Below are 18981 nucleotides of genomic sequence, written 5' to 3'. Positions count from 1 at the left end.
GAAATAACTTTTTTTTTATTCTTTTTATTCAAGTTTTTTGGAATCACAGAACAAAAACAGGACGACTGTGGAGGTAACATACCTACTCCCACCCCGTTGGCCAAGCTGGGCCGACAACAATTCAGAACTAACATAGCTGAACTACTAAAACGTTCCCACCACCCTTCCTCCCCCCAACCTTCCTCCTACTCACCCTTCCTCCCTCTCACCCTTCCTCTCCCTGACCCTTCCAACTCAACCATCATCTCGAGTCCATTGTACATCCAGCAGGAGACCTTGAGATGATAAAAAATTGCACCAAGGAAAAAGCAACAAAACGCTATGTCGTGCATCAGTTAGAATATAAAATTTATTGTGCAAAAACAATTAGGTATATATAGATCTCAGAAAATCCAAACTGACATCCAGTGATCACCCACTCAGTTAACCAAAAACTAGTGGGCACGCCTTACCATGCATAGGTGGCAAAAGGGGTAACTCAGATATTACTATTAGATGCCATGCTAGTAGTTACCTCCTAGGCTTTAATAGTAGCTTTCATTGACCTAGTTAATGGTAAATTGGATTTTGAGCCCCTATACAATGCTAACCGCAGACTTTCGTAGGACCCCAACTGTGCTGCCACCAGGACTGTAGCAGAGTCCCCATCTTCCGCCAGCAGCCACCGCCTAGTAAAAACCATCTGACCAGCCAGGTAGTATTTCTAGCATGGCCAGTCCTCCATGTCCCCAAGACTCTTGAAGCACCCTTATCCCTGTGTGGGATGACTGGGGAGACCACAGAAACGACCAAATGATGCTGTCCAGTTTTTGGAAATATGCTTTTGGGATCCATAATGGAGAATGCCGCAAGAAGTATATTATTGACAAATTTGTCATTTTGATAAGGTTGATACGCCCAATTAAGGACAGGTGTAGCCGCTTTCATAGTTGTGTTTTTTGGGTAAGCTGTGACACTAACAGGAGTAGGTTCAGAGACCTATAGTCCTGGATATTGGCTGTAATTTTAACACCCAGGTAGGGGATAGAGGAAACCCATTGCAATGGAAGATTCATATCTGCCACCCCCCTGGCTTCCACACTCGGTGGTAAGATCGATGACTTCCCCAGTTCAACCTAAGACCCCAAAAGGAGGCAAAATCGTTGAGTATTTTTAAAGCCGCTTGAAGAGACGCCCTAGGGTCTCTGAGGAAAAGAAGTCATCAGTGTATAATGCAAGACTTTCCTGGATTGATCCCACCTGAACTGCTCCCACCTCCCTATACTGACGAAGCGCCCTCACTGTAGGTTCCATCATTAAGAGGAATGGGGAGAGCGGGCATCCCTGCCTAGTGCCCCTGCCAATATTGAAGAAACTTGAAATTGAGATCCCAAGTGGAATCGCTGTCCATGGGTTACTGTACAGCATAGTAATCCATCGTCAGAAATTGGGACCAAATCCCATACCCTCCAGCACTCTATGCATATATCGCTAGTCGACAGAATCGAAAGCATTTTCGATATCTATAGACACTGACTTTTGCAGGAGACTCGAGAGTATCTAATTGTAAATGCGTAAACAATCTAATTAGATTGGTGTCAGTGGACTTCCTGGGCATAAATCCAGTCTGATCAATGTCCACCAAAGAAGGCATGACCTTGGCCAGGCAAGTTGCCAGCACTTTAGTGAGGATCTTCAGTTCCATATTCAACAATGCAATAGGACAATAGGAAACATGTGTTTCGACTTAGAAGTCATCATCAGATGATGACTTCTAAGTCGAAACGCGTCGGGAGGATATGCTGAGACCACTGTCTTCTTTTATACAAGCACTTGATTTTACTGCTAAACACGTGAGTGTATTTCCTTTGCTTTTTATGCATTAAAATTTCCACACGGAGTTACACTATATGGCTTCCTTTTTCTTTTAATGATGGGGCTGACTGCCTATATCTACTGAGTGCATCCATACTTTACACCTGTTTGGAGGTCCATCTGGAGGTCATATCTGGATAGAGCATCTGATCCCCTTGGTATATTATACCACAAAGCTTGATTGACTCACTAGGTGTACACCTATTTGAGTTCAATCCCTCTGGTAAGCAGCTTCTGGTGTATTTGGTGGTGGACCTACTATTAACTGTTATTACATCATACATATTTGAAGTTAAAGACTGTCACTATATTATATCCACATGTGGTTGAGGATTATCATCACACATGATTGAAGCTTGTCACTGACTTTTTTTCTTTTTTGGACATCACCCGTCCAAGCTCCTCTGTCTATAGACATCACATGTCATAATAGAGGACTGCTTGGAGTATTTTTGAGCACATAATTTATTATTCACGTTTTTTTGTACCCATATTATTTGTTATGGTTTATATGATCACATAAGCGCTGCACATAGTTACATAGTTACATAGTTACATAGTAGGTGAGGTTGAAAAAAGACACAAGTCCATCAAGTCCAACCTATGTGTGTGATTATGTGTCAGTATTGCATTGTATATCCCTGTATGTTGTGGTCATTCAGGTGCTTATCTAATAGTTTCTTGAAGCTATCAATGCTCCCCGCTGAGACCACCGCCTGTGGAAGGGAATTCCACATCCTTGCCGCTCTTACAGTAAAGAACCCTCTACGTAGTTTAAGATTAAACCTCTTTTCTTCTAATTTTAATGAGTGGCCACGAGTCTTGGTAAACTCTCTTCTGCGAAAAAGTTTTATCCCTATTGAGGGGTCACCAGTCCGGTATTTGTAAATTGAAATCATATCCCCTCTCAAGCGTCTCTTCTCCAGAGAGAATAAGTTCAGTGCTCGCAACCTTTCCTCATAACTAAGATCCTCCAGACCCTTTATTAGCTTTGTTGCCCTTCTTTGAACTCGCTCCATTTCCAGTACATCCTTCCTGAGGACTGGTGCCCAGAACTGGACCGCATACTCTAGGTGCGGCCGGACCAGAGTCTTGTAGAGCGGGAGAATTATCGTTTTATCTCTGGAGTTGATCCCCCTTTTAATGCATGCCAATATTCTGTTTGCTTTGTTAGCAGCAGCTTGGCATTGCCTGCCATTGCTGAGCCTATCATCCACTAGGACCCCCAGGTCCTTTTCCATCCTAGATTCCCCCAGAGGTTCTCCCCCCAGCGTATAGAATGCATTCATATTTTTGCCACCCAAATGCATTATTTTACATTTTTCTACATTGAACCTCATTTGCCATGTAGTCGCCCACCCCATTAATTTGTTCAGGTCTTTTTGCAAGGTTTCCACGTCCTGCGGAGAAGTTATTGCCCTGCTTAGCTTAGTATCATCTGCAAATACAGAGATTGAACTGTTTATCCCATCCTCCAGATCGTTTATGAACAAATTAAATAGGATTGGTCCCAGCACAGAACCCTGGGGCACCCCACTACCCACCCCTGACCATTCTGAGTACTCCCCATTTATCACCACCCTCTGAACTCGCCCTTGTAGCCAGTTTTCAATCCATGTACTCACCCTATGGTCCATGCCAACAGACCTTATTTTGTACAGTAAACGTTTATGGGGAACTGTGTCAAATGCTTTTGCAAAATCCAGATACACCACGTCTACAGGCCTTCCTTTATCTAGATGGCAACTCACCTCCTCATAGAAGGTTAATAGATTGGTTTGGCAAGAACGATTCTTCATGAATCCATGCTGATTACTGCTAATGATATCGTACGTATTACTAAAATCCTGTATATAGTCCCTTATCATCCCCTCCAAGAGTTTACATACTATCGATGTTAGGCTAACTGGTCTGTAATTCCCAGGGATGTATTTTGGGCCCTTTTTAAATATAGGTGCTACATTGGCTTTTCTCCAATCAGCTGGTACCATTCCAGTCAGTAGACTATCTGTAAAAATTAGGAACAACGGTCTGGCAATCACTTGACTGAGTTCCCTAAGTACCCTCGGATGCAAGCCATCTGGTCCCGGTGATTTATTAATGTTAAGTTTCTCAAGTCTAATTTTAATTCCGTCCTCTGTTAACCATGTAGGTGCTTCCTGTGTTGTGTCATGAGGATAAACACTGCAGTTTTGGTTACTGAAGCCCCCCGATTCACTCGTGAAGACTGAGGAGAAGAATAAATTCAATACCTTCGCCATCTCCCCATCCTTTGTAACCAGATGTCCTTCCTCATTCTTTATGGGGCCAATATGGTCTGTCCTCCCTTTTTTACTGTTTACATACTTAAAGAATTTCTTGGGATTTTTTTTGCTCTCCTCCGCTATGTGTCTTTCATGTTCTATCTTAGCTGTCCTAATTGCACGCTTACATTTCTTATTGCATTCTTTATAAAGTCTGAATGCTGAGGATGATCCCTCAACCTTGTATTTTTTGAAGGCCTTCTCCTTTGCTTTTATATGCATTTTTACATTGGAGTTAAGCCATCCAGGACTTTTGTTCGCTCTTTTAAATTTATTACCCAATGGGATACATTGGCTAATGCCCTTATTTAATATGCTCTTAAAGCAAACCCATCTCTCCTCCGTATTCTTTGTTTCTAATATTTTATCCCAGTTTATGCCTTTTAGCAAGGTTTGTAGTTTAGGGAAGTTGGCTCTTTTGAAATTCAGTGTCTTTGTATTCCCTTTATGTTTCCTATTTGTGTGATTTATACTGAAACTAATTGACCTGTGATCACTGTTACCTAAATTGCCCCGCATTTCCACATCCGTGATCAGGTCTGTATTGTTGGTAATCAGTAGATCCAGTAATGTTTTATTTCTAGTTGGTGCGTCTACCATCTGACCCATAAAATTGTCCTGCAAGACATTAAGGAACTGGCGAGCCTTAAATGAATGTGCGGTTCCCTCCGCCCAGTCTATGTCTGGATAATTAAAATCCCCCATTATGATAACACTTCCCATTCTTGCTGCTAATCCAATTTGTGATAGGAGATCCGTCTCCACTTCCTCCCTCAGGTTTGGGGGCCTATAGCATACTCCCAGTATTATTTTCCCCTTAGCTTTATCCCTTTGGAGCTCTACCCATAAGGATTCCACCTCCTCTCTAGCTCCCTCAGTGATGTCATCTCTCACATTCACTTGTACATTATTCTTGATATATAGGCATACCCCTCCCCCTTTTTTACCCTCTCTATCCTTGCGGTATAGGGTATACCCTTGAATGTTTGCCAGCCAATCATGAGAGCTGTTGAACCAGGTCTCTGAAATTCCCACAAAATCCAAATCCTCCTCGTACAACAGTATCTCACCCATTTCACCCAATTTAACTTATTGGTAAAAGTGGGACACATCCCACTCAAAATTGAGCGCAAACGGATGCCTGGTGTTCAAAATAAAGATCCACCGAACCTCACGTTTGCATATATTAAATTTATCGCCAGGATCTTGTCAATACCTTGAATATCTAGGCTGGAAGTGTCCTTGTTGTGAATTTCATTCCAATGTCTTGCAACATTGGTACCATGATTTTTTTCTATGTCGTAGATATGATCGTATAAACGATCTTTAAGTCTGCGAATTGTCCTTCCAACATATTGTATGGAACATGCAGTACAGGTAAATAGTATATAATGTAAAGAGTATTGCAATTGACAAAGGAATTTTGCGACATTTGCCTGTCGATGTAGAGGTAATTGTGTCACCACGTTTAATAAATGGACAGTAGGCACAGCTTTGTCCTCCACATCTGAAGGTTCCTCGAAAAGACAGCCAATTTGCTGTACTACTTTTACTGGAGAAGAGCTAGGTGACAGGGAGGTTACCAAGGGATGGTGCCTTTCTGGATACAGTACGTACCCCTCTCGCCAGAATTTGTGAATATATGGGGTCGTGGGACAGAACCGGGAGATATTTGCCCATGATTCTGAGCACTTTATCAAACTCCATGCTGTAGGGGGTGGAAAAAGTGGAAATGAAATTATTTGTTACCGCCTCTGCATTGTTTTTTGTTTTTATTAGCTGATTTATCTGCAAGAAGTTTGTCATGAGGCACTTTCAATGCTATGGAAAGTCCCCTATTAATCATAGATTTAGAGTATCCCCTTTGCTCAAACCTGAAGGCCATATGGGCAGCTTCTACGTTGAAGTCAGATGCTCTGCTACAATTAAGTTGGGGGAACATCCAATGCAAATAAATCAATTGGGATGCTAAATATTATAGCTGGAAATTTGGAAGTGCCAAACGACCTCCATCAATCGGCTGTAAAGTTTCAATCAACTGCTGTCTGAGGAGTTCACAGTTCAAAAGAACTATTTGGGAATACATACAGGGGCTTTGTAAAGTAAGTATAGGAACTCTGGCAGGAATTTCATTTTAAACATAACTCTACCCATAAGAATCAGAGGCAAGTCCTTCCATTTCCTAACCCTCACCTTAAAATTTCTAACAACTTGATCTAAGTTGTTAGCATTTGGACCAGGTCTCCAAACTCCTCAATGCGCCTAATGGCAGCTAAAGAGAGAGCAGGAATCATTTAACCACTTGCCTACTGTGCTAAAGCCGAAAGACGGCTACAGCACGGTCGTCCAGTTCTGGGAAGGTGTCTATTGTCCTTCAAACAGAGCTGATTACAGATCGAGGTAAATGGCCAACCACAGTGGCCCTTTACCATGTGATCAGTTGTGTCCAATTACAGTTGATCCCATGTAAACAAATGCCAGTTATCGATATTTCCTTTCCTCAGCACTGCCATTGTGTGAGGAAAGGAAAGCCGATAGCTGGCTATCCTGTGATAGTACACGTTTACACTGATCAGGGCCCTGATTATCCGTGCAGCCCCATCAGTGCCAGTCATTGTCTATCAGTACCCCCTCATCAGTGCCCAGAGCTGAATAAATCCTACCAAAAGAAAGCTCTATTTGTCAAAAAAAAAAAAAATTGCATATGGGTTCAGTGTTGCATTAACCACAGAATTGTCATTCAAAGTGCGATAGCACCGAAAGCTGAAAATTGGCCTAGTCAGGAAGGGGGTAAAAGTGCCCAATAGGCAAAGTGGTTAAGTATATCATCTGTATATAGTGATGCGCATTCCTTCAAAGTACCAAACTTCACATTCACATCCTCTTGAGGTTTTGCAGCCAGTGGCTCAATGGTCAGTGAGAACAGAAGAGGCGATAAGGGACAACCCTGTCAAGTGCCCTTAAAGATCAGAAAGGGATTGGAGATAACGCCATTAATTTTTAAACTTAGGATCTGTGCATTGTAGTTTGACCCATGACACTAAAATAGGGCCAAACCTGTCAAGTATCTGAAAAAGTACCTGCAGAACTGGCCAATTTTCGATCCATGTATGGCCAGCTTTTAGGAAATAAAACAAGAAGTGCTTCTTTCATAGTCAGAGGGTAATCTACCTGCCTTCCTTGCTGTATTAAACACTCTTAAGAATCAGTGCCAATGTTTCCTTATATGTCTTATACTATTCCATTGAAAAGCTAAACTCTAGGATTTATGGGAGCAAACTAAGTGATCGCTTAAATTTCTTCTACCTTACTATTTTGCTCTAACATAGCCTTCTGAGCAGGGAACCCAAATTTATTATAATCTTTCTGTAGCCAATGAACATCCGATTTTCAGTGATTAATGCCAGGTCTGATCCCCAGATTCAAACCTCTCCAGAGGAGAGTGATCAGAGATCACATTTGGCAAATATTGAACTTCTCTCACCAATGGGACACTATTTACAGTACAAAGTACCATATAAATACCCCAATGAGTCTCTGAATGACATGAGAATGTGTCTCCCGATATCAATAAAACTATAGTTAACTACAAATTGAAAGAGGGTGGAAAGCCCATTACACATCCCTGCCTATCCAGTAGAGGATCTGCATTAAATCCTCCAATCAGATATAATTTTACCCTCTGCTAATGACAAAGCAGCAGATAGTATGGCTTCATTGCTCCTTAATGCAGAACTAAACCATCTTTTCAGCCAAGAAAACCATTTTAACCAATGTTTGATCTGTAACTGCCATGGTGCTGCACATGTGATCAGTTATGACACCAGCCATTTGATGGTTTGACAGTGTGGTTGAGAGCACAAGCAAATGTGACAGCATTCCTAGAATTCTGGGAAATTTAAGTGTTTTTTGAAATTGTTAATCAATGGGTTTAATTCCGCTTTAATAGAGTGGAGCCACCCTAGGACAGGAAGGGTTACTAGCCAGATCATTGGGTGAAAATAAAGAACCTCATAAGAAAGGAAACTGATGCACCACATTTTAAAGTGCATCTATGGTCAAAATGGAAAATCATATATTCATTTCTACTGTGTATTTTAACTATTTCTATCCTACTCCTATAAATCTGACAGATCTTGAGGTTTGAAAATGTACTTTTTTTGAAAAATCTCTAAACCTTTACCTAAATTCTGTCTTCTGAATCAGAGGTTAATGAGTGGAGGAGTTTCAGGTGCAGGAAATCTTGGTTTTAGGCAGCAATGTACCATGGAATATATAGCCCTTAGAAATCAAAAGTAAACCAAGGGAATTAACAGAAAAGAAGCTGCAAAGCAGGTAGGGAATCCAGGCAGTTGTGAAAAGGAATGACCAGCAGTCCTATGCAGCACTCAAAACATGAAAGATTATTATTCAAGTAAGCTTTTATTGGCTTGTCAAAAATGTATCATTTATAGTGCTGTTGCCATGCTGGCATTATAAAATGTAAAGTGCATACTATGACTATAGATCTCATTTGAGTTTTGGCATAAGTCACTTTTACTTATAACCTAGCCCTAAGGCCCCATTCACACTAGCGCGTTTTTTGATGCATTTTGCATTTTGCAGAAATGCACGGGAATTTTTTAACATGGGCTCCTATGGAACATGTTCACATCAATGCTTTTTTGTATCTCAGCGTTTTTGGAAAGGGTCGGGGACTTTTTTGCATGCAAAAAGCAGCGTTTTGCATGTAATGGTTTTCAATGGACAAGCATCAAAAACGCAAGTGCTGCGTTTTTGCAGCGTTTTTGATGCGTTTTTGGTGCATTTTTGGTGCGTTTTTGCCGTTTTTTTTTTTTTTTTTTTTTTTTTTTTTTTGTAAGACTGTAAAAAAAAATGAAAAAAAAAAAAAAAAAAAAAACGCAAAACGCAAATCGCGGCAAAAACGCGGCAAAAACGCCGCTAAAACGCGGCAAAAACGCGACTCAAAAACGCGGCAAGCATGAAAAAAAAACCTCCAAAAACGCTCAAAAGCAACATGCATAGGTGTGAATCGAGCCTAAAACCTAACACAGTCTAACCTTAACCCTTCACTCAATACTCCAGCTGTCCTAAGCCTTTCTCCAAAGCCTGAACGAAGCTGAAATCATCCGTAAAACGACTTTCCTTGTGAATGTGAAATGTGCCCCATACAGGATCCTTAGGCTGTCTGCAGTGGAATCTCCTGCTGCTAAGCACTGCACAGAATCAAGTTATTTGTGTATTCTGACATCACACTTTTGGTTGTTTAGTGATCTTGACTGAGGATCCGAGGAGTAAGAGAGGCAAAATTCTTAATCGTTTTGCAAATCTGAGATCTTATAAAAAATAACACACCCTTTACAGTGGTTGTAAATTTGTCATGAAAAATGGACAAAACATCCTCTATAGTGTGTACTTGTCTCAATACAAAGCACCTGAGCATTTTTTCTGTCTGCTGCCTTGTTCCTCTGCTATCTGCATGAGTCATTTCTGCCAGGTTGGGCAAATTAAATTCCAGGTAATTGAAGGGGGGGGGGGGTTTCCAGCACTTGACAGCCTCAGCACAAATCATGCAATATACGCTTATTGCGATTTTTTTTATTTTTTATTTTTTTATCAAAAATATGTGGAAAAATACATATCGGCCTAAACTGAGGAAAATTTTTTTATATATATATATATTTTTGGGGGATATTTGTTATAGCAAAAAGGAAAAAATATTGCGTTTTTTTTCAAAATTGTTGCTCTTTTTTTGTTTAGCGCAAAAAATAAAACCCGCAGAGGTGATCAAATACCACCAAAAGAAATCTCTATTTGTGGGAAAAAAGGATGTCAGTTTTGTTTGGGTGCAACGTCGCACGACCGCGCAATTGTCAGTTAAAGCGACGCAGTGTCGAAACGCAAAAAGTGCTCTGGTCAGGAAGGGGGTAAAATCTTCCAGGGCTGGTTAACATACAACATCCGGGTTGTGTCAAGGTGACACTAGCCCAGTCTGTGGCCACGCAGGGCCCAATAGCACAGAACATTTTGACATTCCTGACTAACATTGCCCAACTTTCTAATCATGCCTATTCCAAAAATCCAGTTTTCTGTCTATGATTGGGCTTTGTGCTCTTTTATTGACTTGTTTATATTTTAATTGCCTACTGTAAATCTCAAAGTGTGAACAGGTAATTGTCTCTTCTGGACAGATATAACTTTTCTGCCCTGGTCTCATGGTCCTTATATTTTAATTTAGCTGACTGGTATTTTTTTTTTTGGAGTATATCTTATGTTACCAGAACTGTCCATCAAAGCACCTTGCACTGCACCTCTCCCTTGTCCCCCTGGGCCCTGCCTGTTATATTGAGTGTGGATAGACCTGGCTTCCTGGTGCTGGCGGCACTCATGCCCCAATGTGTAATCACTGGCAGGTAAAGGCATGCTGTATATAAACAAACGCACCATTGTTTCTGCTTTCCCCCTGCCCTCAGTCTCCACTGTTGCCAAACGTATAGGTATGCTCCTGGGAGGGGGCAGCCAGGGTGACAATCAGTGGGCACATTGACATGAATGCAATGTAAGGGGGGAGCACACTGACCACCAACATGAGGAGAGTACACGGACTTAAGGTATCACATGAGATTGTGTCACAATCAGTGTGTCACTGATTGTGACACACTGAGCACTAACCACCATTATAAGGGTGTACAGAGTACTGACTTTTAATGAAGGGGGCACACTAAGTAATCACCATGTAAGATGGCACACGGAGTACTGACATTCTTTATAAAGGGGCACACTTGGCAACTAATGTGCATAGTCCTTACTACCACACTATATTTTTTTGCAATGTTGGGGTTTAATGTAGTGGCACCCGTCAATACTTGGAATTTACTGCAGGTTTCCTCAATAGGTTAAACTTAACGAAAGCAATACGTAAAGGTTTTTGTTTCTGCTCAACATTGCAAAGCCATTAGGTTGAAATAAAATTATTGCGATTTTTCTAAGTAAGGTGACTGGTCCACCTAAAAATGCTGCGTATACGTTTTTTTAAATGTGTTATTTAAAGGAAAAGTATGGCCAAAGCTTAGTACTGCACTCCTGTGACCCAGATTCAGCCAACAGTGGGTCATCTGACGTCACACAGCCGATCCAGGCTCTGCAGGGATCCTGACAATTTCAGGATCCGTTTAGATGCCTGACAACAGTTGGCTCAGCCTCTCAGCAATCCGCCTAGAGTTTGAGCCAGCCGGTCCCACCCCCTCCACAGTGTGGCTGTCCATTGAGCGCTGGAGGGGCAGAGCACAGAGTAGTGACTGACAGTCGCTGCTTTGTGCTCAGAATGGACACGAGAACTTGAGCGATCAGTCGCCTTTGATAGCTCAGTTCCGTGTAGAGCCAGCGGGGGGGCAGCAGCATTGGATGGATGCTGCATCCATCCAGATGAATTTTTTTTTTTTTTTCCTGCACTTTTCTTCTAATGACAGAATGTTACATAATTATATTTAAAAATCTTTCCTAAATAAAAACTGGCTTAATTGGTGATCTGGTTATTATTTCAACAGGTGAGAAACGTGCTTACCTTTCTCTTCCAAGACCTGGGGTAAGTTCACATTCTGTGCAACACAGGCTACAGTTAAATGTTGTAAATCTTGTTTGGTTCACATTTTTCTAAAGTGGTTTTGTAAAAAAAAAAAAAAAAATTGAAAGCTTAATATCTTGAACCACTTCAGGCTCAGCATGTTACTGTCTAGGCTGTTTTTTAGTTTTTAGTGCTGACAAATACTGTCATGTAACATTGTACCCAAATTAATCCTATATAATTTTCTACTGCATATCTATTTTGAGAACTTTCTTCTGTTGGTATTTAAAAAGAACAGTTTTTATTTTTTACTATATACTTTTTTTAAACTTTTTAAATTTTTGAAAAAAACATTCTCCTCCTTCTATAAACACACAAAAAATGCCAGGACTGTACAAACGCCTCCTAAAAAAATCACCCTCTTTTTTGGAAGTGGACACCCCAAGGTGATCTAATTTTATTTATTTTTTTTTCTTACCACACCTTTTTTTTTTTTTTAAATTAAGAAACTTGTTAGTATTGAGATGGTTAAAAAAATTAAGGTGTGCGTAACCTTACAAAGTCGCCAGGTGCAAGTCTACTGTCATTAGTGCAAGTTCCATGTAGGATGAAATTGCATGCAGTAGCTAGACCTAACCAACAATGTGTATGCCATTGAAAAACCCTTTTAACGGCCCACAAAAACAATCCCCCACATGGTGATCAGTGGCATTTTAATTCTTACATCATTGGTGGTCAGCAGCACCTTAACCTAACAATACAGTCCCACAACAATGGTGGCCAGTGGCCTTTTTACCCCCCCCCCCAAAAAAAAAAAAATCCCACAATCGGTGTTTAGTGGCTTTTTAAAACCCACAATCCCCTTATTGGTGAATGCTGGCTCTTCTCTCCTCTGTCGCCTCCTCCTTTTAAACTACAGTGCTACACATTGCACAGTTGCTCAAATCAGCTTTGTGCCTTTTAGCCAGTGCTTACTGCTGTGTAATGACTGGGTTCAGTGGTTTTGTGTACGCACTGCACTGTTTAGCTCTTTAGCGCCGGTTCACATTAGAAGCGGCACGACTTGCAGGTCGCCTCACCGAGTTGTGAAGTTGTTAAAGTGTCAGTAATATAAGTTTTTGTAGTTATCACTATTATACAGGATTTTTATAGTGCCAACAGTTTGCGCAGCACTTTACAATATAAAGGGAGACAGTACAGCAGCAATAAAATTCAATCCAAGAGGGTTATGAGGGCTCTGTTCCTGGGAGCTTACAATCTAACAGGGAGGGCCTTGTGGAACAAAAGGTAATAACTAATAAGGGATGAACTGATGGGAGAAATAGAAGATTTGGTTATTAGCTAAAGCCAGGATGGGCTTCCCTGAAGAGATGAGCTTTCGGGGATCACCTAAAAGTGGACAGAGTAGGAGATAGCCAGACAGATTGGTGTAGGGGGTTCCAGAGGGTGGGAGAGGCTCTGGAGAAGTCCTGGAGATGAGCATGGGAGGACGAGACAAGGGAGCTGGAGAGCAGGAGGTCTTGGGAGGCGTAGAGAGGATGGTTTGGGTGATGTTTGGAGACCGGGTTGGTGATGTAGCTCTGGGCAGAGTTGTAAATGGCTTTGTATGTGGTTTGTTTTGAATTTTATTTGTTGGGCAATGGGAAGTTTTTATTGTAATTCTCCTTGTAAGCTTACCGGACACTTGATGAATGATGCTGTCACTGGCCCCCTACTCGACATTTATATACAAATATATAGCTCTTGGACCTTTTTAGGTTGGACACTACTGGTTCATAATTAAGGACCACGATTTTTAGAGGTACTGTGGCATATTTTCAACCAGTTCAGCTCCCACACTCATAATACCCCAGTGCGCACGATCAATTTTTACATTTGCAGGTTCTCTAAACTTGTGGTTGCTTTAAAATCCTCTGTAGAAAACTCCCCGCTCTCAGACTGCTGTCTTCGGGTGGCTTCGTCACATTACAGGGGACCATTAAGCCACCTTTTTGTATGCGTTCTCCCAGCTGGCTTTGTGGACAAGTCTTTGTTATAGCCCCTGTGGCAATCCCCACCCCTGCTCTTCCCTCTAGCTTCTAATTGACAGTGGCCTGCACTGTCCCTTTTGTACTATGTCTGTGAAGGGCACAGGGAGCACGCTCCACTGCCCATATGTTTATAGGGAAAGCTGAGGAACTGAAGCTAGTGAGCAGGGAGGGTCTGTTTAACTTTTGATGAAATTGTTAACTTTTTAGGTAATGCTGCAGTGCTAGACATCACCCAATACATTACAAAAGGGGGGTTTAATACTACTTTACACTTGGTTCACGCTATATGGGGGTGTGGAACTGAGTGTAATCGTCGCTTTACCACACCCACATCAAAAACACACTGCTGTTGGCAGACACACAGGGGTGCCATTAATTGATTAAATTAACAGTAACACCTATTCCCCTTATTCCTTTTTTTGGTGTTGCAGGGTGAAAAAAATCTGCAAATGTCTAGCCAGTGCTTTTTCTCTTCCGCAGTACATGTGGGGAAAAAAAAAAAAAAACTAACAAAAACAAGTTTGGCAACTATCAGCATCTATGAACAATATGATGAAAAATGTTTAGGTCGTCGTCATATTCCTTTGAAAAAATGTTGCCCAACTCTTGCATTGCTTTATAGATGCAAAAAAAATGTATACAGTTGTGCTCATAAGTTTACATACCCTGGCAGCATTTATGATTTCTTGGCTATTTTTCAGAGAATATGAATGTTAACACAAGCTTTTCTTTCACTCATGGTTAGTGTTTGGCTGAAGATATTTATTATCAATCAACTGTGTTTACTCTTTTTAAATCATAATGGCAACAGAAACTACTCAAATGACCCTGATCAAAATTTTATATACCCCAGTTCTTAATACCGTGTATTGACCCCTTTAACATTAATGACAGCTTCAAGTCTTTTATGGTATTTGTGGACGAGGCTCTTTATCTTCTCAGATGGTAAAGCTGTCTCTTCCTTTTGGCAAAAGCCTCCAGTTCCTGTAAATTCTTGGGCTGTCTTGCTTGAACTGCACGTTTGAGATCTCCCCAGAGTGGCCCAATGATATTGAGACCGAGATGGCCACTCCAGAACCTTCACTTTTTCCTGCTGTAGCCAATGACAGGTCGACTTGGCCTTGTGTTTTTGGATCATTGTTATGTTGGATTGTCCAAGTACGTCCCATGCGCGGCTTCCTGGCTGATGAATGCAAATGTTCCTCCAGTATTTTTTGATAACATACTGCATTCATCTTGCTAACAATTTTGACCAAATTTCCTGTGCCTTTTGTAGCTCACACATCCCAAAACATCACTGATCCACTGCCGTACCTTTCTTCATAGGCTTTGTTGACCCCTATCCAAATGTAGCGTTTATGGTTGGGGCCAAAAAGCTCAATTTTGGTCTCATCACTCCAAATGACTTTGTGCCAGAAGGTTTGAGGCTTGTCTCTGTGCTGTTTGGCGTATTGTAAGCAGGATACTTTTTGGCATTTGCATAGTAATGGCATTCTTCTGGCGACTCGATCATGCAGCCCATCTTTCTTCAAGTGCCTCCTCATTGTGCATCTTGAAACGGCTACACCATGTGTTTTCATAGTATCCTGCATTTCACCTGAAGTTATTTGTGGGTTTTTCTTTGCACTCCGAACAATTTTCTTGGCAGTTGTAGCTGAAATTTTGGTTGGTCTACCTGAGCGTGGTTTCTTTTCAACAAAACCCCTCATTTTCCACTTCTTGATTAGAAAGTAGAAAAAATTGAAAAACTGCGCTATGAAAAATTAAATTAGAATAAAAACACGAAACTTTGTTGGAAGCTGCAATTCTCCTGTATAACGCCAACACAGTAAGAATATATTAAGAGAAAAATAGAATCGCGCTAAACCTTTAAATCATAAATGATGATTAATCAATATGTAGTCCACCAGTGTTCAAAAAATATATACAAACCATAAAAATTAATTACATGGATTATAAAGGAATATGAAGTCCACCAGTGTTCAAAAAATGAATTAAACCAATAAAGTCCATCAATCTAAAATCCACCAGTGCTCAAAACTTAATTGATGAAGTCCATCCGTATGTGCGATGGCAGCTCCAAATACTATTAGAAAAATCGTGCTGAATCCACCACCAAATTAGAAGAAATTACTTCTTACCAGATGACCGTGATCCCCCATTACAGAAGATCAAGGAAAGAATGTAGTATAAAACACAGCTTGATTCCAATGCGCAACGAGCACACTCAAACTCTTTGGACCGCCCCATTAACGATTCAGACCGATGAGTGGATACACATAGTACATATAAAATATAAATGCTCCAAATAGTGTAAAACCTTATCAAATTTATTAAAAGAAGCAAAGTATTACACTTACAAATAGTAGCATCAATAAAAGCCTGAAGTCTGATGTGCCGGCCGGTGCACAATCAGACAAACCCCTCCTTCTGGGAAACAAACCGTAGCACACGAGGTGACGATAGCGCGTCGCTCCATCGTATGCGTTTCGTAAGAGATTACGTCGTCCAGGGGCACGGGCAGAGCGCTGTGTCACCTCCTTATTCCCTCTGGAACTCCGTTTTTCTGTTCTGGAGCTTTCACGCGTCTTTTTCCCCTCTGTATAAGAGGGGGCGCACTTGAAACGGGGATCGGACAGACTAGGCTGTATTGTGCTGATTGCTATTTATACAGTATAGCTAGACTTAACAAAACTAGACAGTACCCAGATAGAGACTCGCACCTTAGTAAATGGCAACACCAGATATAGAATTGTTGATTACGATATATGCCTGAAAGGATGAGCTCCAGGAACATCTCTGAGTATATGTAAAAGTTTGACCATTATGCCATTGTTTTTTCTTTTTGGTCTGTCATAATTATAACTGATCCTTACCTTTTGGTTTGTGCTACAATAAGAACAATACAATTTTTATATTTGAAAAAAAAAGAGTAAACACAGTTGATTGATAATAAATGGCTTCAGTCAAACACTAACCATGAGTGAAAGAAAAGCTTTTGTGTTATCATTCATATTCTCTGAAAAATGGCCAAGAAATCATAAATTCTGCCAGGGTATGTACAGCATGGGTATGAGCACAACTGTATTTTACACTTGAAAAGCCATAGACAGTTTGTTTGTTACTTTGGGTATATTAATATCCAAGTGCTTTCAAGTTTAATAGATTTTAGCCAGCATGTCGCTTTAGGGGGAAATTGTCACTTTTTTCCACTTATTCTTGCAGGAAGTATATAAAGCAGTTCAGGATATAAAATTTTGTGAAGATCCTGTTCAAATTGCATGACATGTCTGAAAATTATTCCTTTCATGTATGCTTACTCCTCAGAGCAATGTTTTCTGTAATGAGAAGTGCTTCAGACCATGCATTGGTTTCAAGCGGTATCAAGCCTTTAATCATTTTAATTTGAATTAAAGTAATTTAAATTGAACGCAAGAATCTTCCTTGTTTTGCTCACAGCATCACATTTGCCTGCCCTGTGACATGTTGAAAAATGCATGTATCACAACAACGGGATATGTTGATTTCAAGTGTTAAGCAAGCCATCTGGAAACACGTGCATTTGGCAGTTTTGATTACAGCACGAGCTACAGAGCATATTATTTCTCGCCAAAGGGAAATCTGATCACCAGATACAGCGAACGTTTAGCCTTACAATAATGTAATCCTGTGGCTATTACCTAGAAGAAGTACGTGCAATCTCAAACTGTTAACTATGGAGCTAACAGAACATAGAATGATACTTTATGGTTTTTGTTTTTTTGTTTTCTCCTGAAACACTGAAAATTGTTTCATTAAACAATTTTTAATTATCTCAAAAAAAAAAAATGTGGGCACAAGGTTTCTAAAGCTAAAACTTTTTTGGGGGCTTTGGCTAGAGAAGGAAATTTAATAAAACCCTTTTTAGATTTTTTTGCTGTTTGTGTTCTGTTGGAAAGTTTTTACTCTGTCCAGTAGACCCAGCAGGACATAAGGGGACATCTCCACAAAGTAAGGGAAATTCTCTTCAGACAGTGTCTTAACAAGTGTCCTCATTGGAATAGTTCACCTCTACTACTGTTCCAGTGACACCTCGCACTTTTGGAGTTTTCCTCACTTGCAGTCAGATGAGAGTGGTTATTAGAACAATTGAAGAGGTTAGGTTTCCCTAGCAGGGACACAGACAGCAATAAACACAATAAAAACTTAGTGTTACTAAACCCACAACAGTAAAATCAGTATGCATATATGCAGTAAAGCATGCTTGTTATACTCACTGTGGAACCTAAGGAGTTAATCCTCTGCATTGTGTATAAAGGCTGTTTAAGCCTCCCTGATCCTCCTCTTCCACTGTCTCCAAAAAATAACCTAATATTTACAGAGCCAGGGGACGGGCTGCACATGCTCAGTTTGGTGTGTATTGCTAGTAATCCTCACAGGGCCAATTAGCACTGTCCAGACATGTCCAGAGGATCAGAGGAGTATGAAAACTCCTCCTACAACCTTCACTAGGAACTGATAGAAATCACAAGGCTGCTATATACTGCTAATGAGAAAAGGTATTTATTAGTTTATATTTGCTAAAATAATTGCATTTCCGTGTTCTGTGTACTGTGGGAGACCAGCTATAGTGAATGCAGGTTCTGGGTTTAGCAACACTTTTGCAGAAAAATGATAAAAAACCACTATGATATGAATCTGCTCGTGACAAATGAATAGTACAATTGATCAAAACGGTTCATCCTATGGACGGGCTCCCTCCCATGTAGCAAAAAATGCAACAAGAGAAAAAAAGAGGGGGGGGGGGGACAAAGGCAGCCCCTGGATAGCCAACAAAAAAGGAGAAGCTACAACGTAATGAGATCAATAGCAACTTTATTGAAAAAATACCATTAAAATAGAAAAAGGGGGATCCCACATATGTGGAAAGTAGCCACACAGTTGGGGTCCGTGCCTCCGCAATATCTATGGGACATGCAGGCAAACGACAAATCTCAAACAGTGACTCCTGCCCCTGTTCTCGCATGGAAATCGCTGACTATACTGGAAGTCTAAGTGATGAGTGGAATGACAGAGTCCTCCTGAAAAAGCTATACAGCTAATAAATGTCCCGAAACATTACTGGGAGTAGGTGTGCCCTGTCCTGGACTTGATGGTAATGACGTGTACCCAAACTGATCCCGATCGGGATATATAAAGGCATGAAAAAATACAGCTAGAAAAATTGAAGCAGTGAAAAAAATCAGTGTGG

At 40.7% G+C, this 18981-nt stretch overlaps 1 protein-coding gene across 1 annotated transcript in view; it reads left to right on the top strand.

The window, feature by feature from the left end:
- CTNNAL1 (catenin alpha like 1) overlaps positions 1-18981 on the top strand; it is a 448383-nt gene that overhangs the window by 370769 nt on the left and 58633 nt on the right. The window contains exon 12 of the mRNA XM_073630832.1: positions 11705-11742. Coding sequence (XP_073486933.1) covers positions 11705-11742 — 38 coding nt within the window. The remainder of the gene's footprint in view (positions 1-11704; positions 11743-18981) is intronic.

Source organism: Aquarana catesbeiana, linkage group LG05 (genome assembly GCF_042186555.1).
Source record: "Aquarana catesbeiana isolate 2022-GZ linkage group LG05, ASM4218655v1, whole genome shotgun sequence".
NCBI classification, from domain to species: Eukaryota; Metazoa; Chordata; class Amphibia; order Anura; family Ranidae; genus Aquarana; species Aquarana catesbeiana.
Note: the sequence above shows the minus strand (reverse complement) of the source record. Positions and strands in the feature narration are given on the sequence as shown.